General features: G+C 36.9%; 1 protein-coding gene across 1 annotated transcript; it reads left to right on the forward strand.

The window, feature by feature from the left end:
* Positions 1-44: 44 nt before the first annotated feature.
* Positions 45-22,918, forward strand: MC2R (melanocortin 2 receptor). The gene is made up of 3 exons (XM_034429390.3): positions 45-272; positions 3,617-3,791; positions 18,961-22,918. Exons 2-3 carry the CDS (start codon positions 3,771-3,773, stop codon positions 19,906-19,908), a joined length of 969 nt encoding a protein of 322 aa, XP_034285281.1. The 5' UTR covers positions 45-272; positions 3,617-3,770; the 3' UTR covers positions 19,909-22,918.
* Positions 22,919-23,834: the final 916 nt, after the last annotated feature.

Raw genomic sequence — 23,834 nt, forward strand, 5'->3', positions numbered from 1 at the left:
TGATGTCCCTCAAGGTTGCAATAACATCAGTGCTGGGTGTGTTTTTTCCCCCTCCTCTCTGGTGTATTTTTGTCTGCTTCTTCAGCAATGGCTTTATTCATTGCTTTAAAAGCAGACTCTCTCCCAGGGTTTGCCATCATACTAACTTGATCTGTTATTTCTTTTGTATGGGAAACAAAGAAGAAATAAGCCACAAAAGGAAAAGTTGGGGGAAAGACTTCTTTCCAAAGAAGGCTTAATATAGAACATCTGTGGCCTGGCATGGCATGTAGGTATGTATATATATGTATATAACTAGAAATGTGTTTCGAATTTCTTTCTCTGAACTCTTTTGTTTGTTAGGTACCTTCATTTCTATTTTCTTTATATGCCTATAGTTACAGCTATCATTTGTTCCCTTTTTTTTTTCAATATTTCTAGCTGGTCAATTATCTTTCTGAATGTGAAATTGGAGCAAAAGGCTGCTTGTATGACCTTTTGCAGGGTCTGGCTCTAATTGGTATAGCAATTCCTTTCCATGGAATTAATGTATTATTTTTGTTTGGGTGCAAGAGAGCTGTGGTAGCTCTCCAGCTGACCTAGGAATGCAGGTGTATCTATTTCTTTTAACTTTTTCTTGAAAGTCAAATAGACTTTCAAAGGAAAAGATGTTTTTTACTTTAGAGATGTGAGAAACAGTTGCTTAATGAATCTGTTTTCCACTAAAATCTCCAAACACGCAAAATAAAAGAACTCAACTTTTGTCTAACCCACTTTAAGATTCCAAGAGTGGTTACATGTAATTTCTACATCCCTGCGAAAAAGTCTTTGAAGCAAAAATCTTCAACTGGGAAACGAAAGAGAGTTCCTCATCTCAATTTCAAACCTTCCTATCTTAGAAATTGTCTGATCGCATTAGTTTGAAAGACTGAAGGAAGAGATTGGAAATAAGTAGTAATTATTGTGTGACATTAAATAATAATGGCTAGAAATGGGAAAGTCTATTCAGTAGCAAACATAGTACTTTCACTTCTGGTTTGACACAGCAAGATGTTTAAATCACTCACAACAATGAAATCTTCCTTTGGGATTTAATAATTTTTCCAGCCTTGTAAGAAATTACTTGATATACTGTATGGCTAGGGAAACTCCAGGTAACATTTTCTCCTGAAGGTGTATATCAGTCCTGTCTTTTGTGACTCTGTTTCTAGAACCAGTCAATGAATCAAATGCTTTTCACATCTCATGCATTGTGTACTAAGTTTGCAGCTGGACATTTGTATGTACAATATGTTGGATTACTTCTTCACTTATTCATTCACTCTAAGATATCTGTGTTGCTCTATTGCAACATCACACAGGTAGAAATGAGACCTATATAGACTAAAGCCTATTTTTATTTATTTTATTTATTTATTTGTCAAATATACAAATATACACATAACATATAAATATGTAAGTAGAAACAGGTATAAGTATAAACATAAGAAATGAGTACGAATAAATGGGGATAGTAGGACAGGGAGGGTAGGCACGCTGGTGCGCTTATGCACGCACCCTTATAGACCTCTTAGGAATGGGGTAAGATCCACGGTAGTCAGTTTAAAGTTAAAGTTGTGGGGGTTTGAGGATGTAACAACAGAGTCAGGTAGTGCATTCCAGGCATTGGTCACTCTGTTGCTGAAGTTGTATTTTCTGCAATCGAGTTTGGAGCCACTTATTATGAGTTAGTCTCTATTGTTTGCCCATGTATTATTGTGGTTGAAGCTGAAGTAGTCATTGACAGGTAGGACGTTGTAGCAGACAATTTTGTGTACTAAGCTTAGGTCAGACCGTAGGCGAAGATTTACATCTGACCATCCTTGCAAATAGTAATTTTATGTGTAAAATCCCACTGGGGAATGGGTTCTTCCACAAGTCTTAAAGGTTGGAGACCCTGATTTAAAGGAAGGAATATATACATTACTATTTGTGTGAACCCATTTCCAAAATATTAAATTCTGTATTTATGTTAATTATCCTTTCTATAATGCACCTTAAATAATTCTGTGCATGTGAATGTAATATTTGTATTCTTATATTCACTATATTTGTACTCAGATATCTAGTAATGCCAAATTTGAATAAAACATACATTATAAAGAAATGTAGGAGACCTCAGTTCAAACATAAACTATTTTTGTCATAGAATATAAAAGTAACTTCAGGAAACATTTCATGATGGTAGGATAATGCTAAATTCTTATCTCTCTGACATTCTCTATAGAAAGAAGTTTAAAATGGTTTTAATATTTCCATTATCGCTGTTTCCTGTGTTACATTATTACAGATATGACCAGCAGCTGCTTAATTCTCTAAGAAGTCAAGAAATAATTTTTAACCCTTGCAGACAATTCCCTGGCAATATTCTTTGCACTTAAGGCTTGAAATAGAGCTGATTTCTGTCAGCTTCTGTACTTCATTAGTTAAAGACTATTTATAACGGAATAGAGCAAATATTCTGCAAATAAAACTGGCAACTGAAGGATTTCTGATTTATCTCTTTGGTGAGCTCAAGGGACTCTTTGTACCAACCACACTGAAGCTGTTTTTCTTCTCTCTTGCACCATAGTTAAATGAAAATGTCAAAGCAGATCTTAAGTTCATAGGTTCTACAGATAAATATCAGACAGAAACATTCTTTGATGAAGAGATTAGAGCTAGAAATAGCTGACAATTCAAAACGTCAACAAAGTTTGTTATGGGCCTATTTTGTGAAACCCTATAAGTGCAAGTGATCCTTTTTTACATAGGGATTTGATAGATCTGGTTAAGGATCCAGGATACCACACAAAAAAATTCCTAACAACAGGAAATCTATTCAGTGATCATAGCTTTCATTTTTTCTAGTGACTTCTAACCCATACGTTTTGTCAATTTCAGCAAAATTTGGGTGCTGAACTGCACTTGTTAAACTTCAGGAAAGTTTGAGCTCACAGAATTAATTCTGCTACAGTCAGTGAAAAAACTCTTAAGTCACCAACTTTTCTTCCTTATAGATCTACTTTCATGAAATGTGAAATAATTATATTCAGAAAAACATCTGATATAGATTGAATGTAATCTACTCTATTTTTAATTCAATGTATATAAACTATATTGTTTATTTACTCAATGTATTGAGTAAATATTTAAATTTGGTTCATCTGATTCAACATCCTTAGTGGGAAATGTTAATATGCTCTTCTGCTATCAAATTATATTATTAAAAGGAGTTATGAAGGATTTAATGATCAATAACTATTGTAGTCCCCCTGTTCCTGGAGTCAGATAAACAAATAATAACACATTTTTAGGAAATATGCATTTGTATAGTGTTTGCATGAATATGTCATAATTAGAAAGGTATATGGTATTATGCTTACATCACAGGAGGTGGTAGTTTTAAGAAATTACTTTTCTATTTTTACTCTTATTTATATCTTTTATCTTTTTATATCAAGATATAAAAAAAATTTATATTCATCAGTACGTTTTTTATAATTGTAGAATAATTTTGAAAAAGGAAGCAATATTCTTGAGATATATGTAAATTGTATATGACATGGAATATATAATCAATGATCATAAATATGTTCTTTTTCTATTTCTTTCTTAGCAGGTGTCAGAAGTGAACTAAATTAAGGAATTGCTGTAACTGGTTAGTTTGAAGTTAATCAGCAACAAGAATAATGTTTGTTATGCCATTAATAAGGTATATTCCAAGAGGACTGTAGAATGCCCAACAGAGAACAATCATCATTGAGTTGCAGATGATTCTTCAAACAAATTCTGTGAGTAGTGAGAACACATGGTTCCAGTTAAGAATATGAAAGTGTTTGGTGAATTTGTTTAATTGAAAAGTTTTGTGGCTATGTGAACACAAATGCCTGTAGTTTACTTAGTGCTGCTCTCAGGTAAAAGATGACCACAGGGGAAGGATGTGGCTGTCTTTGCAATGAAGATGAAAAACATAATAAAGTCATAATAAAGAGTGATCAAAATAGCTGTCCTATTTCTAAAATTCTATACCCATTAAAGTTAGGTAAATCAGTAAGTTTGTTGTTGTAACTACTGCTTATCACCTATTACATATCATAAAATAACAGAAGAATAGTAAAACAGTAAAATGAAATATTTTTTGAAAAAGCAAGCATATTAGAAATAAGATTAAACAAGATAAAGCCAGAACTACAGCTAAGAATTTAAATATTTCTAAGTTTAAATGACAGCAGAGTAGCAATCTGTTTATTAATAACTAGAGTTAGAACCTGTGTTCCAGATTCAGGATCAAGGGATTTTGGAGCAATGAATTAGAGGTGATATTCAGCCGGTTCAGACCGGAGAACCGGTAGTGGAAATTTTGAGCAGTTCGGAGACCTGGCAAATTGCACCACCATTTACATTTCATTTTCATTTCATTTTATTTAATTTGTATACCGCCCTACTCCCGAAGGACTCAGGGCAGTGAACAGGCACAGAATAAAACACATAAAATACAAAAATTAAGAGCAGAAGTAAAATCGAATTAAATCAATTTAGCCCAAGACAACTTTAAAATCCCAGGTTAAGAACAAATTAAAATTTACATTAAAATTTACATTAAAAAAGAATGGGAAAGGTTAGGCCAGACCAGCCTGGTGAAATAAAAAGGTCTTAAGAGCGTGGTGGAAGGTGCGTAGATCCGGGATCCTCCGTATCTCCAGGGGGGAGCTCGTTCCAGATAGTAGGTGCCCCACAGAGAAGGCTCTCCCCCTGGGGGCCGCCAGCCGACATTGTTTGGCCGATGGCACCCGGAGGAGTCCCTCTCTGTGAGAGCGTACTGACCGGTGGGAGGCCGTTTGCAGCAGCAGGTGGTCCCGTAAATAACCAGGCCCTAAGCCATGGAGCGCTCTAAAGGTGGTAACCAAAACCTTGAAGTGCACCCAGAAGACCAGCGGGAGCCAGTGCAGCTCGCGCAGGAGAGGTGTTACATGGGAGCGCCATGACGCTCCCATAATCACCCGCGCGGCCGCATTCTGGACCAGTTGGAGCCTCCAGGTGCTCCTCAAGGGGACCCCCATGTAGAGAGCATTGCAGTAGTCCAGGCGGGAAGTGACGAGGGCATGAGTGACCGTGTTTAAGGAGTCCCGATCCAGAAAGGGACGCAACTGGCGAATCAGGCGAACCTGATGAAAAATTCTCCCGGTCACGGCCGTCAAGTGCTCTTCTAAAGACAGCCGTGAATCCAGGAGGACGCCCAAGTTGCAAGCCCTCTCCGTGGGGGCCAGCGATTCGCCCCCAATAGTCAGTAATGGCGTCAACTGACTATATCAGGATGTCGGAAACCACAGCCACTCAGTCTTGGATGGGTTGAGCCTGAGCCTGTTCCTTCCCATCCAGATCCGCACGGCCTCCAGGCACCGGGACATCACTTCAAGGGCATCGTTGAGGTAGTCCAGGGTGGAGATGTACAGCTGAGTATCGTCAGCGTACTGATGGTACTTCACCCCAAAACCATGGATGATCTCACCCAGCGGCTTTACATAAATGTTGAACAGAAGGGGCGAGAGGACCGACCCTTGTGGCACCCCACACATGAGGCGCCTCGGGGTCGACCTCTGCCCCCCTGCCAACACAGACTGCGACAGGTCGGAGAGAAAGGAAGAGAACCACCGCAACACGGTGCCTCCCACCCCCAACCTCTAACCGCAGTACAAAAATGCTCTGCTAGTATCTTTTTCCTACTGATATCCCCAGTTACTAGTACTAGAATTTTCCCTTTCATTTCAAGAACGTTTAAGACAGGGGTGTCAAACTCACATTGTCGTGGCATGTCACATGACGTATCGGGACTTTTTTCCCCTTTGCTAAACTAGACGTGGGCATGGCCAGCACGTGCCAGGCCGGGAATTTGACAGCCCTGCTCTAAGGTCAGCCTTTGTAAATTATTATTTCTGCTGGGTTGGAGAGTAGTCAGATGACTGGCAGCAAAGGCAAGATAGAAATCAGCAACAGAAAATAGTAACAGTCTTGGTGATTTTTTTTTCTCCCAGATCAAGGATAAGCAGATAATAATTCAACTCAGCAATGGGGCAATGCCCTTCAAATTCAGTACTGAGAAAACAATACTGTATAGCCCTGCAACAGAGGACTTTAACAGTCCAGTAAAACGGAGTCTGGTGGGTTGATAAGCATATATTGCAGGACCTTCAAATGCCAAACAACTATGGAAACTCAGGCTGTGCCCCTGAAACCCTGGAATATCATAGTATCTTATGTACTCACAAGCCCTGAATATATTCTTTAAGCTCTATACTTAAAGAATTATGTCTTTTCTGTTTCTTTGGAGTAACAAACTAAAGTGTAAGTCATCCTGGACTTACAAGCTGTTCAGTGGTGGGATTCAAAATTTTTTACTACCAGTTCTGTGGGCGTGGTTTAGTGGCCGTGGCATGGCTTGGTGGGCATGGCTTGGTAGGCGTGGCAGGGGAAGGATACTGTAAAATCTCCATCCCGTCCCCACTCCAGGGGAAGGTTACTGCAAAATCCCCATTTCCTCCCGATTAGCTGAGACTCAGGAGGCAGAGAATAGATGGGGGCGGGACCAGTCAGAGATGGTATTTACTGGTTCTCCGAAATACTCAAAATTTCCGCTTCTGAATTGGTCAGAACCTGCTGAAACCCACCTCTGAAGCTGTTCTTTATCCAAGATCTTGCATAGAATTCAAACTGTTTGCTAGAGCTCTCTCAATATTTTCAGCTCTTTGTTACTGTCCATTTTAACAGCATGTTCCTAATCCAGGAACAGGACTCATTACTGAACATAATGCATTTTAATCCATAAAGCCCTATACAGAATTCAGCATACAACAGACTGATAGCATATGTAATGTGTATAGCAAAAGCTCATCTTGTCCCTATTTTAGTTAATAGTCCCTCTGAAATAAGGTGGATAAATGATTATGATTCAGTCTTTAGATTGAAAAACTATTACTACCAAGGCAGTACAAGTCATTTTTAAATTAAATAAAAGCTCAGAAAGTTTAATTATGTGAAGGTAAATTACCAACACTTTCTCTTATTAGTTTTCCATTTCAATAAAAGTTTTCAATAGGGATATAAATGCACTTTGCACATATTTACCTCACTTCACCTTTTGAACAAAAAGCAACTCCTCAGTCCTAGTACTCATGAAATAATACCAAAGTGACCATAAAAATACTAGAAGAATCATATATATATTTCAGATGTTACTTGTTTTCATGCTCACGTCAATGAAGGTGTGATTATTTTTGTAAGACTAAAATACAAGTACAGCCTTGTTACATACATACATTCTTCATATTTAGGTTATAGACGGGTGAAATGCTCCCGGTTTGGATCAGATCAGCCTATCCAATAGCAATGGTGGCGGGTGAACTTGGAGAACTGGTAGCAAAAATCCCTGGGCCCCCCCATGCCCAGCTGAGCCACGCGATCATCAGAGGCTTTTTTTTAATTTTTAAAAGCATTTTTCTTCGGCCGAAAAAATGCTTTTAAAAGTTTTTTTAAAAGGTCTCTGATATCGCGCGGCTCAGCTGGGATCATCAGAGCCTTTTGAAAGCATTTTTTCTACAACCTCTTCAGCCAAAGAGTAGAAAAAATGCTTTTAAAAGTAAAAAAAAAAAGTTGACCACACTGTAAAGGATATTGTTGTGTTACCAACCAGCAGAGTAAGTGCACAGAGAAACGGTACTGAGAACAATGAATATAATACATACAAACTGGTTTAACAAAGCTTTTACTTTGTAGTGAAAAACAATTGCATAGTCTTTTAGTCAATCCAAGTCTTTAGCCATTCAAATCAGTCTGAAGTTACAGATATCTTCTTACCAGACAAACAGCAGTCGGTAATAAACAGCAATTCAATGCTGGTAACAAATCACGATGGTAGCATATCCATCCACGTCTTCACACACGACAGTAACAGTTCCAATCAACAAGTCAAGCAATGATGAGAGCAGGTCCAACAATGACTATAACTCGGCTTCCTTCTTATATACAGTTTACACTAGTAATTATCCACTTAAGATAAGTGAAGTCAGCAGTGCAATGACTCAACAGTACAATTATGATAATTGCAGTCAGCAGTTAGTCAGTAGTCATTAGTCATTACAATGACTCAGCAGTACAATTACTCAGCATTACATCTTAGAGTTACAGAATACATTTAAAGTTATAGAACACATATATTGCCTGGACAACTTGTTAGATTTACACCATATCCTAACATTCTCCCCTTTGGACAGGCTAATATATCCCTGTTCAAATTCTCAAGCCATAGCTTTCGCAACACATTTTATGTTTAATTGCACCCTGCGCTTTGGTGAAATTATCAGCAATATTGTTTTCAGAATACAATATTCCAATTTAACCATATCACTTTGAATACTCTGACGAACATTCAAATAACAAATATCAGTATATTTTGATCTTGTCTTAACTGCTAAATTTGTTGCCATTTTTATAGCAGCTTGGTTATCCTCATAAATTACAATAGGATAATCTACTTTTAATCCTACATCAATCATTAACTGTTTATAGTAAATCAAATCAGTACATACTAGTGACAAACATGAAAATTCTGCTTCCATAGTGGATAAACTAACATGTTTCTGCCTTATTGACTTCCATCCTATTAAACAATTACCTAACATTATCGCAATACCTGATGTAGACTTTCTGGTGGTCAAATCAGTAGCGAAACTAGCATCAGCATATGCGCTCAATGTAAGATCATGTTTAGGTTCTAAATATAATGCATAATGCATTGTCATCTTTAAATATCTCAATATCCACTATTGGCGGCCTGCCAATGCCTATCTGTTTGCTCTGCATTATACCTTGCTAATTGGTTTACGCTATACGAAATATCAGGTCTCAACCAATTGCTAAGATACGAGAGACTCCCTATCAGCGATTGATAGATCTCCTTACTAAATCAAGAACTTTGGATTTCTTCATGTTGAAAATCCTGTGCCATTGGTGTTTTAGCTGGCTTACATAGCTCCATGCTGTAACGTTTCAACATCTGGCTTATTTTGCTAGCCTGTGACAGTTTATACCCTCTAGCTGTTTGAACAATATCAAGACCTAAATAATGTCTAATATGTCCTAAATTTCTAATTTTGAATTTCTCTTGTAACTGTCTAACAATATCCATTGCTTCCTTGTCAGTTTTAGTTACAATTGCTATATCGTCCGTGAACAATAGCAAAAATGATACTATTCCATTATTCTCTCTTTTAAAGAGACATTTGTCTGCTACACCTTCCTTAAAACCAATATTATTCAGCTCTTTAACTATACACTGGTTCCATTCAAACCCTGATTGTTTTAAACCATATAGGCTTTTATTTAATTTCCAACAATCAGTTTGATCATTTGTTTTAACTCCTAACGGCTTCCTCATATAAATAGTATGTCTTAATGGATCATGCAAGTATGCTGTCTCCACATCTATATGATTAATAATATACTTATTCTTTGCCGCCCACACTAGCATAGTTCTTAACGTGCTAGCTCTTAAACTTGGAGCAAACACCTCATCGAAATCTTTCTCCATTTGAGCGAAACCTTGAACTACAAGGCGAGCTTTATGGATTACTGTCCCATCTATACTTTTCTTTACTTTATAAACCCATCAACAACCAATCAATTTTTCTCCAGGTGGCAATTTAACATCCTCATAAACACCCAATTTAGTTAATGAGTTGATTTCTCTACTCATTGCCTCCTTCCATGCATTCTGTTCTTTTTCAGGATACATCCTGATATCCTCATAACTTGAAGGTTCTATGTTAACCTGACAAACTAAAGTTGCTTTATATCTATCAGGTGGATGTCTTTCCCTACTGGATCTCCTAGGCAATACAGGACTCATTGCAGATGATTCAATTTTATCCTCCCCTAAAACTACCTCCTCTTCTTCAACCTTAATAGAAGAATCTACATTACCTATATCCTCATCAGGGGTATTGTTACTCATCTGATGCTAACAGTATTATCATCTGTCTATAATCTGCACGCTCAAGTTTCTCCCATCCTTCGTGCTCTAGAAATTTTGCATTAGCACTACAGTAAACACTAGTAGTTCCCTGTGCCCAAAATCTAAAAGGCCTATGGTTTGAGCCAATGAAAAACATTTTTCTGACACTTTGTTGTTCCTTCCTTCTCACATTTGATGGAATATGCACCCAAGCTGGGGCTCCAAATGTGTGTAGGTAACTAAGATTTGGTTTCCTCCCATGCCATAATGTGAATGGTATTTCACCAGTAGATGAATGTACCACATTGTTTAATACATGGTTAGCACACATAACAGCCTCACCCCATAATGTTTCAGGCAAACCAGAATCTGCCAACATTGTTCTAGTCATGGCGTGTAATGTTTGACCCCTTTTCTCTACATAAGCGTTGAGTTGTGGTCTATACAGAGCAGACCGTTTATGCTGTATACCTGCCTCTTGCAAAAACTTCTCTAACCTTTGGTTAGTGAATTCTGTACCGTTATCTGTTACTAAGCACATTACTTTATACTTCTGTTTCCTTTCAACAAATCTCAGCCAGTTATTTATATGCTGGAATGTTTCACATTTCGTTTTCATAAGATAACAGAATCCGTACCTCGAATAATGGTCTACTATGCTTAGAATATAGCAGGCACCTCCAATACTGGGTTTCTTGGGTCCAATCAAATCTACAAACACTACTTCTAATGGCTTTTTAGTTTTAAAATCATTATTACGATTTGCTGGTGTTACCTTACTCTTTTGCTGATTACAGGCATTACAATTCAAATACTTACTACATGATTGTAGTTTTATATTTTCAGGTAGCTGAACTGTTTTCTTTAACGATCTGAAATTTATATGCCCTAGTCTCTGATGTAACAGATGAATACATTCATTTCATTTTCATTTTATTAGATTTCTATACCATCATGTGGTTTATCATTCCTGTACATCGATTTAGGATTTGCCACTAATGCTGGGTTCTCTCTTAAAATAAATAAATCATTTTCTAATATTGCAGTAACAACCTTTCCATCTTTTTCAATTATACATTTATCATTTTTAAACGTTACCTTAAACCCAACTTGCAATAATGATTTAACAGATAGCAAATTATACTTTAATCCAGGAATATATAACATAGGCAATGGTTCATTACTAAATGACCAACGTGCAACACCCTCCCCAGTACCTTAACTTTCCAACCGTTTGCTAATCTAGCATGTTGATTACTCTTATTCATTTTCACAAAGTTGTTTCTATTCTTAGTAATAGATTGAGAAGCACCACTATCAACAACCCACCAATCCTGATTAACATTAGTTGTTGAACTGGATATAGCTAAATTACAACCCTTCTTGGGTCTATTATTATCCCTAACAGACATTTTCTTATTCTTACAATATTTAGCTATATGCCCTTTAGCCCCACAAGCAAAACATCGTTTTACAACATAGGCAGTTGAATACATTTTGTCTTCTTTTGGTTGGTTTACTCTCAACTGATCCCTTTCTTGTCTTCTTCTGGATTCTTCCAATAACCTACCGGTTACGCCAGCCTTCTCTACACAGAAGTAGATTACATTTTGTAGACCAGGATACATAGTTTGTTCCATCCAGCCGGTTTATCATGGAGATATTCGATAACTGTTCTTGTGCCATCTTCACTTGGATTATATTTCACAAACACAGTTTTCTGTAGTATTCACATTAACTCTCAGTTTTACTCTGAACAATCCTAGTTAGTTCTGGTTGGCTCTGGGCCCATAACCAATGTTAAGGATATTGTTGTGTTACCAACCAGCAAAGTAAGTGCACAGAGAAACGGTACTGAGAGCAATGAATATAATACATACAAACTGGTTTAACAAAGCATTTACTTTGTAGTGAAAAACAATTGCATAGTCTTTAGCCATTCAAATCAGTCTGAAGTTACAGATATCTTCTTACCAGACAAACAGCAGTCAGTAATAAACAGCAATTCAATGCTGGTAACAAATCACGATGGTAGCATATCCATCCACGTCTTCACACATGACAGTAACAGTTCCAATCAACAAGTCAAGCAATAAGTCAAGCAATGATGAGAGCAGGTCCAACAATGACTATAGCTCGGCTTCCTTCTTATATACAGTTTACACTAGTAATTATCCACTTAAGATAAGTGAAGTCAGCAGTGCAATGACTCAACAGTACATTTATGATAATTGCAGTCAGCAGTTAGTTAGCAGTCATTAGTCATTACAATGACTCAGCAGTACAATTACTCAGCATTACATCTTAGAGTTACAGAATACATTTAAAGTTATAGAACACATATATTGCCTGGAAAACTTGTTAACCATATCCTAACACACACACACCCAATCACATTACCCCACCACCACCACCAAGCCACGCCCACAGAACCGGTAGTAACAAATTTTATATTTGACCACTAGTTATAGACTAAAGCTATATGATGTATGACTCACATCTGATGCACTAAAAGTTTAAATTTGCCATCACTGAGGAAAAATAAAATTAAAATTTTATAGACACATATTTTTTCTGCAATCAAACCTAGGATCCTGGTCAAAGGAAGTTGAACTAACATCTTCAAAAAATTAAGACCTTCATTGAGCAACTTTAAAAGAGCAATCAAAATAAGCTTACACAATCCAACTTGTAATTTAATTATAATCTTGAATCTGTTTCTTCAATAACAATATCTGCAACTATGAAAATTTTACAGAAATCTAATGGAAAAAATAATGTAATTTGCAAATGTTTAGAAGAAATGGATAAAGGAACAAAACTGCAATGCTGATGATTATTCCAATGTCATGTAGGGCAAGAATTTCCAGTGATGCTCTGAAAACAAATAAAAATGATATTCATTCAGTGTCCTTGGAAGGACACAGACATATGGGAAATTGAGCTTTTTGCAATTCTTAGTTGCTAGAGGGAAAAAAGGCTGCATACACAAATTTCATCCTTGCAATTCTAGGTGAGTCTACTGCTGTTCTGTATTGCCTGGGGGAAAAGTATAGGGAGTGCATTATGCACACTAAACTAATTAATTTATAACCTCATCCTCTGTTCACATCAAGTCTATCCACATAAACGTATATCACCACATCAATGGCAAGGTGACTCTGTAAATCGCTAGAATGGATCTCCTCAGGAAGCGAATATTTTTTTAATACATTAGTCATACCTATGTGGGAATGTATAATGTAGTCATAATATGTAAGTTATATGATATCACTACTGTGTTTCCCAGAAAATAAGACCGAGTCTTATTTTCTTTTGCGCCCCAAAATAAGCACTGGGGCTTATTTTTCGGGGGTGTCTTATTTTTTTTTCCCCATGTACAGGAGGCCCACTTCTGCCTGCTCATGGCAGGTCATGAGGCAGCATGGCGTGCCAGCGCTGCAGCTAGGCAGGGGAGGTGGTACTGTCCCACGCACCTTGCACCAGTTTACCTCAGGGATCCTGCAGCCACGCCATCGATGTCCCAACATCTGCCATGACTCGTGGCCATGGCTCCAGCATGCTGCTCGGCCTCCTGCTCCATTGCAGCCACGAGCAAGCAGAAGAAGTGAGCTGGAGGCCATGTGGGTTGCTGGTGCTGGTGTTGGAGCATGGATGGCCTGGCTGCAGGAGCCCTGAGCTAATCTGGTGCAGGGCAGATGGAGCAGTTCCACCACCATCCTTCCTCGCCTCATGGCCACAGCACCATGAGCAATCAAATGGAATGGGCAGGCAGGGGGCTTTGTGGGCTCTTAAGTAGGGCTTATTTTGGGGGTAAGCCTTATATTAGGCACACACATAAAAAAACATGCTAGGCTTATTTTCGGGATAGGTCTTATTTTGGGGGAAACAGGATAGTAACATTAGGAATTCTGGCCATGTAGGCCAGATAAACTAAAAGAAGCAAATTGTTAAGGAAGTTGTAAACATAGAGCTCCAAAGAATAAAAAGTACTTTTAGCCCAGTGTTCAGAGAGAGGATTCTCTGGATTTAAAAACTCTTGGATTGTCTCCTAAAGGTGTGTTACCTTCAGGAAGAAGGAAGAAGGGAATACTTTTGATTCTCTTCCCTTTCTTCCACTTAATAAGTTTGTTCCAACTTCACTAAAACCTAGTTGGACAAATTTAACTGAAAATTCCTGGAATCTATTTACAAGTTAATAAGTTTATCATAAGGATTGAGTATATTTGATTAATTGTTTTAAAAATTAGCACTAAAAAATTAGCACTTCTCACCACTCAAAGTGTACTCTTCCTTTCTGAAAAATGGAGGTGAGTTACCAATATAAGATTTATAGCAGAGTGAGAATCAAGTGTTTGAGAGCTTCTCTGATGGGAGGACTGGAAAATCATTGGAGAAACTAGATGCTAGGTGACTGGACAAATGTGTTGAAGGCAAAGGAGCAAACAGAGGCATATGCTAGTTGTCATGGCTACCATTCTTTCTAAGCAGTCTTCATTTCATAAGATTTTACTTTAATCTTAAATCATCTTATTGGAGAAAGAGCATGTTGATCATTTGGACAGGACACTAAATTTCAGAAAATTTGACTTATACTGCATACATAAAATCAAGCCAGCCATAAGAATTATGAGGTATAAACATGGTTCATGAATACATGCATAAAATCCTGTCAGTAAAAAAAAAAAATGGCAAGCAAATACGTGGATAGTTTACAAGATAAGGACAAGGATTCCCTTAAGGACAGCTGAATTCCTAGGGACTCTATACACAGGTCCATTAAGTTCTCCTGGTAGCCAAATGGAAATATTATGCTATTGCTTTCTTCTTCCAGAAAGCTGTTCTGACACCCCAATCTACTTTTCTGGCTTCCTATTTCCTAGTACTTGCTGAAGAAATATTAAGCAGGTCCAACTTTCTCTGGAAAATCATTGGAGAAACTAGATGCTAGGTTACTGGACAAATGTGTTGCAGGCAAAGGAGCAAACAGAGCCATATGCCAGAACCTGTCAGAACCTGCTGGATATCACCCCTGTATTTATTGACTTAAAAGTGTATATTATGTCCATCTTGTTTCATCTTGATTAAGGCTCAGGCTCAAAACCATCTTTATATATATTGCGTTCTCCACCTCTCACTAACTTGGCACTTCCAAGATGTTCTTAACTTTACAACTCTCACATCTCCCACTTCCTGTACTCACACATCAGAGGAAGCCCAGGTTGCTTTACGTGTATTATTCACACAAGGGAGACTACAGAGAACTCAAAAGGGCAACATCTATAGGCTTCATATAAACAGTTGCTAAAGAAGATGTGTGAATGCCATATTCATTTCTATCTGCCTCCATTTTGAGGCATAAATGAACTGCTTCAATGCTATATTGCTATAGTTCATGGTATAATGAACTCATTGTTCATGAGGGACACTAATAAGTTAAGTTGCAAATTGTCCTTTATTGTAATGACAATCCCTTTCTGAGGATTCTTACATAGTATGGCATTATTTTAAATGCTTCCAGTGGAATCATTCCTTAGAGATATGAAAATATTTAGAATGATAAAGAAATGTGTATATTTCTAGTTGTCAGCCATACAATTACCATCGTCTGCTTTTTAATACCTATTTGTTTTCTGTAATTCATGTTTTCTTTTCTCATTAATATGAATTGAGCACAAAAATATCTATTGCATTTATGGAAAAGAATCCCTATGCAAGGGGGGGAGGGAGAAAAGTAATTAACCTCTTGCCTGATAGAGTAGCCCTCTTTAAATCCAGCTGAACTGCAGCTTCATCCAGCTTTATTCCAACAAGTAGTTGTTGAATTGTTTGGCCTGAAGTCTGCTGGTTTTTCATCAAAAAGGTTTTCTGAGTCACCAACTGACCTGGCCTCAAAGAAAAGGCCTTTTCCATTTTCTTTTTCAGACAGATAAATATTGTCTTTCAAGATCAACCAAAAATATTTCTGAAAGAGTTTCCCCTTTTTGTAGTGTTATGGTTTCTTGATCTTATAGCCCCATGCTTCCCAGATTCCTCCCTTAATTCTTACAATGGCATTCTTTTTGGAGACTTTTCTATTTTGAAGTTGACAAATATGAATGGAGAAGCAAAACCCGGGCAGATCAGAAAAGGCAGAAGATAGTCAGGATTCTAATCCCTGCTTCTCTCCTTTTCCCAACCCACAGGAGAAAAAATATTTTCCTGTCACAATTCATTCCCATACATTGTTTAGAAATGCCAGATGGGGAAAATGTTCCACTTTTCTTTGCTCCCTTCTACTCTACTGTTCCATCTCTGGCAAATTCCTCAGTTACCTGGAGGCTGTGATGTTATTAAGCAACCACATCTCGGATGGATCAGAATGGGTGGGCCATTAGATCATGTTCTTCTACTAGGATTAAGTTTTATTGTTTACTGTTTGTTTACTGAAAACAGCTTTATTATACCTAAGTCAAGCTGGCTTCCAAAGTAGCTTGTTGTCCAACTGGCACCATTATTAAGAGGTCCTTGACCTGTTCATGGGAAAAGCCATGTGATAGGAAGGCAGGGAAGAGAGTGTCAGGCCTGTTTTTTGTCAACAAGCAATTAATATGATGCGCTTTCCCCATATCTGAGCAGGTGCAGTACAACAAAACCCAAGCTCCGCATGGTGGGAGTATTACCATGCAAAGAAGTAAAGTGGGGGGTGGGATTTGTGCAGTGATATTGTTGTGGTGTGGGGCTTGCCATAGCTTGTTGGGCTTTATTACTATAGACCTCCGGAGAGAGAAGGAACAAGAAAATATATTTTTATTATTCTTCATTGCAATTCCTCCTTCCCCTCCCATCTAGGATTCTAATAGCATAAATGTTTTCCTTTATGATTTGGAGGCTTCTGTTGTTTTTATTGTTTTGTGCACCACTTAGCTATGGTGTTACAATATGGACAACTGCCTGTGTCTTTTATTTCATTTTCATTTTCATTTGATTTGATTTATATACCGCCCTACTCCCGAAGGACTCAGGGCGGTGAACAGGCACAAGATAAAACACATAAAATACAAAAATTTAAGAGCGGAAGTAAAATTGAATTAAATCAATTTAGACCAAGATAAATTTTAAACCCCAGGTTAAGAACAAATTAAAATTTACATTAAAATTTACATTAAAAAGAGAATGGGAGAGGTTAGGCCAGACCAGCCTGGTGAAATAAAAAGGTCTCGAGAGCGCGGCGGAAGGTGTGTAGATCCGGGATCCTCCGTATCTCCGCGGGGAGCTCGTTCCAGATATTAGGTGCCCCCACAGAGAAGGCTCTCCCCGTGGGGACCGCCAGCCGACATTGTTTGGCCGACGGCAATTAAATAAATAATAATAAATTAAATAAATAATAATACACATGACGGTTTTGCACAGAAAAATTATGTTAGACTCTAACTTAGGCACTATTCCCTTGCCATTTCATCATAAATATACTTAGCTGAATGACTCTGATTGAATCTGAGTAAAGTGGGACAACTATAACTAGAAAGTCTACTTTCTACTCTGATCTTTCTACAGTAGTGGCCAAAATTGTGGAAACCTTTTGGGAAAAGTGTATTTTCTAAAACTAGCTAATAACACCACTTTTTTTAGTAGTAGTACCATAAAACTATATATCAATGGAAAAATAATTTAATCAAGAATGTAATGCAATAACTTTTATGAAGGATTTGCTATTAGAATAGCAGTTACAGATATAAAGAAGAAAAGTGAAACACGAGATATACAAAAATTATCACCATGTCAGTTAATACTTAGTTGGGTAACCTTTAGCATGGAGTGAACCAAGTCTTTTAGTTCTGCAGCTGTTATAATGTGAAACCAAGATTGAATGATTGCTTCTATTAACTGAGTTTTATTGCTGGGTCGCTTCTGACTAACAAGTTTCTTTAGTTGGCTCCATAGATTTTCAATTGGGTTAAGTTCTGGGCTATTCCCAGGCCATTCCAATAGTGGAATATGATTATCTTGAAACTCCAAAAAAAAAAGTGGTGTTATTAGCCATCAAACCTCAAAAATACACTTTTCCCAAAAGATTTCCACAATTTTGGCCACTACTATAGATAGCACAGGAAGATCTGAAAGGAGTTCATGTGAGCATTTGTCTGAAGGCTCATAAAAGAATCCAAGGAATTTGGAATTCAGATAAAATATTCAATCCTTTTGTTTATATAGGAAAGTGGGTCAAGTGGGCAAGCTATTGCAATTATGTATGTGCATCTCATGTCACTTTTGGGGATGAAACTGGTGCAGACAGTCCATAAAGCACGCTTGTCTTGCAATTTTCTATTCAAGAATGATATATGAAAAGAACTATGACTGATCAATCTAGCTGAAGCAGTTTCATCATAATCAGATGTCATAAAGGTGGTTTTTCAAGAGGCAACTGGAATTTCTTGTTTTTCTTTGAAGACATTTCATTTCTCATCCAAGAAGCTTCTTCAGCTGTGACTGGATGGAGGGGAATGGAAGGATTTATACTCCTTGCAAACAGCTGGTCATTTGCATTCTTTTAGAGAGTTGTTGAGGCCACCTGGAGGTTTATCTGTGTCATCGGGGTCACCTGAGTAGTGCAAATGGTGTGGAGCCTTCTTGGAATTGTTGAAAAGACTGTGTTGTAGGCTGGAGATAGATGATGTCATATCCCTCCCCTCTGTTGAGAGAAGGCTGTTTGATTTTGACATAGATAGCCCCTTTGACCCCTCTTTCAAACCAGCAGTCCTCTCTGTCCAAAATGTGGACTTCAAAGAAAAACAAGTTGACTCTTGAAAAAGCACCTTTGGGACAACTATGATCTGGATGACTGAGAATCTCCATAGATATCATAATCAGATGTTCAACTTGATATAGTTGCAGTTTCATAATCAGGTCAAAGTAACAATCCTGCATTTCTCTCTACCCACCCTTATCCTCTCCCCCATCCTCAAATCAAAAAGGTGAAGGAGATGAAGGCCGACACAGATTCTGAAATAATAAGACTTCTGGAGCAGAGAAGCATTCACGTATTTGAAAACCACAGTGAACAATCACTCAACGTCTCCAACTGTATGACAATTGTTGTGCCAGAGGAAATCTTCTTCACCATTGCTACAGTAGGAATCCTGGAGAACCTGCTGGTGCTCATTGCAGTAGGGAGGAATAAGAATCTGCATTCCCCCATGTACATTTTCATTTGCAGCTTAGCTGTTTCAGACATGTTAGGAAGCTTGTCCAAGACGCTGGAAAATATCTTCTATATCATATTTTGCAAAATGAGACCCCTTCCATGTCATGGAAAGATGGAAACAATTCTGGATGATATTATAGATTTCATGTTTATTTTATCTCTACTGGGATCGATTTTCAGCCTTTCAGCCATTGCCGCTGACCGATATATAACTATATTCTATGCGCTGCGTTATCATAACATCATGACTCAAAAGCGGGCTTTACTGATTTTGTTGGTGATTTGGGCTTTCTGTGCAGGGAGCGGCATAGTAGTGGTGATTTTCTCCCACGAGACCCCCACTATTGTATCTTTCTCGGCTCTGTTTACTTTCATGCTCATTTTTATCCTCTGCCTTTACATCCATATGTTTCTGCTTGCCCGTTCCCATGCCATAAAGATTGCCTTGATGCCTGCAACTTCTGTCCAACAGAGAGCTAACATGAAAGGAACCATTACGTTAACAGTGTTACTTGGTGTTTTTCTCTGCTGCTGGGCTCCCTTTGTTCTTCACATGCTTCTGGTACGGTTTTGCCCCGAAAACCCTTACTGCATTTGCTATTTGTCCATCTTCCATGTCAATGGTATATTAATCATGTTCAATTCTGTCATTGATCCCATGATTTATGCATTTCGAAGTCCAGAACTGAGAAGTACTTTTAAAAGATTGTTCTGCTGATGGCAGCCAAGCTGGACTTAGCTACTAGAAATTCAAAACTCCAGTGAGTTTTATCATTTTACCAATTTATCATATAGGATCTCAAGGATTCTAAAGTAGGGTTCTCCAACCTTGGCAACTTTAAGACTTGGGAACTTCAACTCCCAGCTTGGCTGGGGAATTCTGAGAGTTGAAGTGCCCAAGTCTTAAAGTTGCCATGGTTGGAAAACCCTATTCTAAAGGATCTAAACATGTCGATTATCAGTGCTGCTCCACCAAGTTTAATATCTGTAATTAGACCACCATCAGATATAGGCCTCACTCAGAACTTTGTACATAGATAATGACTTTCATTAGAATTTGGGAATTGTATTACCAGGCTGCTGTATTAATGTGGATGAAAGAATGGATTGTATTGAGGAATACAAGATTATTGACATTGGAAGGGCATGATTTACAATTGGGTTGTCATGCTTTTTTGTGGTATGGGGAAAAATAAGATACATGGATACTTTCAAAGACATTACATAAGGAATGCATTAATATTAATATGGGAGAAAATTAAAGAACAGCATTATTTGAGGATACCAGTTTGGCTTTCAACAATGGAAGCATTGATTCACCCAAATGTTATTAATGTGGGAAATATTGTTAGATATAAAGATATTTTGAATGAAAAGGGGGAACTGAAGACTAAAGAAATGAGTGAGCAAGGGATCGATATAACGTGGTATTCACAAGTGCAGATACATTCTAGATACGAGAAAGGTGCCAAATTACATGGTTTCTATAAAGAATTAACAGAATTAGATAAAATACTAACAGGAACAGAAGAAAGATTACTAAAGAAATTTTATAGCTACTTACTGAGTATAAAGTTGGAAGAGGAACAAGTAAAGGAGACAATGATAGCATGGGCAAAAAATTTTGGTTACACAATACAATTAGATAAGTGGCAGAAACTGTGGGATAGGAATTATAAATTAACGATGTTGACTGCATATAAAGAGAACTTGTATAAGATGTTTTATAGATGGCACCTTGCACTGGCGAGGTTGGCAAAGATGTTTAAAGATAAGTCAGCTAAATGTTGGAAGTGCCACCAGATATCTGGATCTTACTATCATATGTGGTGGACATGTGTAGAAGCCAAAAAATATTGGACAAAAATAAAGACATGGTTGGGAAAGATGATAAAACAACACATTGAGCTAAAGCCAGAAATATTTTTGCTGGGGATTTTATCCGAAAGTTATAATAAAGAGAATACTTATTTATTTATCCATGTTTTAACTTCAGCTAGAATTGTATTTGCACAACTTTGTAAAAGAGAAGAGATTCCTATTGATGAGAAAGTGGTTAGGAAAATATTAGAATATGGAGAAATGAACAGATTAACACTAGCAATTAGGTAGAAAGAATAAACTGAATATTATATGATATGGTTAGAGAGTAAAAAGGAAAACTGGAAATAAAAAGAGATTAAAGAAGAATAGAAAATATGTTAAGATAAATGTATAAATAAGGTGATAATTGTTAGTATTATGAAAATGAGGATAATTATGTGTAATGTTATTATTATTGTATTTACACTGGAACACATGTTAACAGAAAAATGAATAGCCTTCTAATGTTTAACTGTTTAACATACTATAGTTTTAAGATCAGATAATTAATGTTAATGTGAATGATGTTGTACATGTTGAAGGTTGTTGCACAGAGATATTTGACCCCAGATGACACACTGTTTAAGGAAAGATGGAATGTTTATATTCAGAAAAATAAAAAATAAAAAACTTCAGAGAAAGAATAAACTGAATATTATATGATATGGTTAGAGAGTAAAAAGGGAAACTGGAAATAAAAGGAGAAGAATAGAAAATATGTTAAGATAGAGGTAATAAATAATGATAATTGTTAGTATTATGTATTAGTATTATGTATTAGTATTAAAAAGGAAAACTGGAACTAAAAAGAGAAGATTAAAGAAGAATAGAAAATATGTTAAGATAGATGTATAAATAAGGTGATAATTGTTAGTATTATGAAAACGAGGATAATTATGTGTAATGTTATTATTATTGTATTTACACTAGAAGACATATTAACAGAAAAATGAATAGGCTTCTAATGTTTAACTGTTTAACATACTATAGTTTTAAGATCAGATAATTAATGTTAATGTGAATGATGTTGTAAATGTTGAAGTTTGTTGCAAAGAGATATTTGACCCCAGATGACACACTATTTAAGGAAAGATGGAATATTTATATTCAGAAAAATAAAAAATAAAAAACTTTTCAAAAAAAGAATTTCCCAAAAGACTCTCCAAAATAGGGCATTACAGCTGAGGTTGCTATATTATTTACTGCTGATCAATGGATATGTTTTCTCTAACCAACTAAGAAATTCTTTGAGCTAATTAACATATTTATCTTTTATTTTTTCCACATGATAATAGGATTTTGCTCAAATCTCTATGCTGCAGCTGTTAAAGAAGAATCGGATTGTAAAATGTGGTTTTGGTCCCCTTTGCTTTAGGTCTAGTCCATCTTCTTCTGATAAAAACAATGTGCATAAATGATGTGCAGAATCAAAGAAAATAGTCTGAATACTGCTAAAGAATAGCCAGGTTTCAGACCCTTAGAGGATGTTATAATTTAGGATCAACATTCAGGAAACATAAGAAATATCTTCAAAATATACTGACTAACAGTCATGACTAATATATTTTACCTCCATATACAAAGGTATCCCTTTCCTCACTATCAATTTTTTGGGAACACTTGGGAAATGTTACTACATTCATGTCCTGGGTGATGTGCCATAGATACCGAAGAAGTCACTAAGGAAACAAGTCAATGGACTAGATAAACCTGTCTAGGGATATTCTCAGTCATCCAGGTCATGATCCAGAGCTGAAGAAGCTTCCTGGATGAGAAGTGAAATGTTTTCAAAGAACAACTAGATAAACTTGTTATCCCAGATAATGATGTTTTTCCATAAAAAGGTGGCTGCAAAGTGACATACATTATATGTGTTGTGGGTTTTTTTTTTCTTTAAAAAGAAATTAGCACCTTAATTATCTGACTCTGACCCAAGTACTGTTGTTGTCATCATCATTTCATCTCATTATCATGATCACCATTATCACACTATTTGTGTTATCTCTTAATTAAAATATCACAAGCTTGATAAGAGGATTATTAAAATGAACAAAATAGTCAATAAACATCAATAAAATTGTTATCAATTAATAAAACAAATTTCACACTTTTAATAATATTTGTGATATTGTAATATACTGTTCTTAGATGAACTGTAAATATAGCAAAACATTTGACAAACTACCTGCTGTATTCATCTTGAATATCTGGAAGAAAAGAACCCAAGCAGAGACAAAAATGTGCCCAGATAAAAATGTTCTTGGTTATTTTAGGTTTTTCTCATCCAAACTGCTTCTTGTGCTGAGATCCAAAAAAGTTGTTTTCAGGCACAACCTAGGTTGTTATTTATTACATATTCTCAATATGATACATCTAACATAATGATTTTTATAATTCACATTAACCTTTATCATACCACAATTATCTATGCCACCCAAATTTCAGGTCATATCCTTCTAACCAGTGGTGGGTTGCTATTGGTTCACACTGGATCAGGCAAACCACTAGCGGCATCGGCGGGAGGCTCCGCCCAGCCACCTGGATGAACCACCTGGCATGCGCAGAAGCGGCAAGCGCATGAGTGCGTGAGCGCCCATGAGCAAACCAGTAGCAACGGGTTTTGAAACCCGCCCTGCTTCTAACTCCAAAAGCCGCCTATTTCTCAGCAGGACTTACTCTTTTATTCATGGAGAACATAATTCTGGAGTTGATTTCTTATAAACAGCATCTGGAGGCTGAAGCTGACAAAGGGCAATAGAAAAGTATTCATTTTAAAAAATC

Source organism: Pantherophis guttatus, chromosome 3, assembly GCF_059756535.1.
Source record: "Pantherophis guttatus breed Tessera chromosome 3, ASM5975653v1, whole genome shotgun sequence".
NCBI lineage: Eukaryota > Metazoa > Chordata > Lepidosauria > Squamata > Colubridae > Pantherophis > Pantherophis guttatus.

Bases quoted from the DNA above. Each gene is read 5' to 3' on its own strand.
- MC2R (XM_034429390.3), top strand. From the start codon at position 3,771: ATGATTCTTCAAACAAATTCT. The intron at 3,792-18,960 runs GTGAGTAGTGAG...CAAATCAAAAAG, and splicing joins TGATTCTTCAAACAAATTCT to GTGAAGGAGATGAAGGCCGA.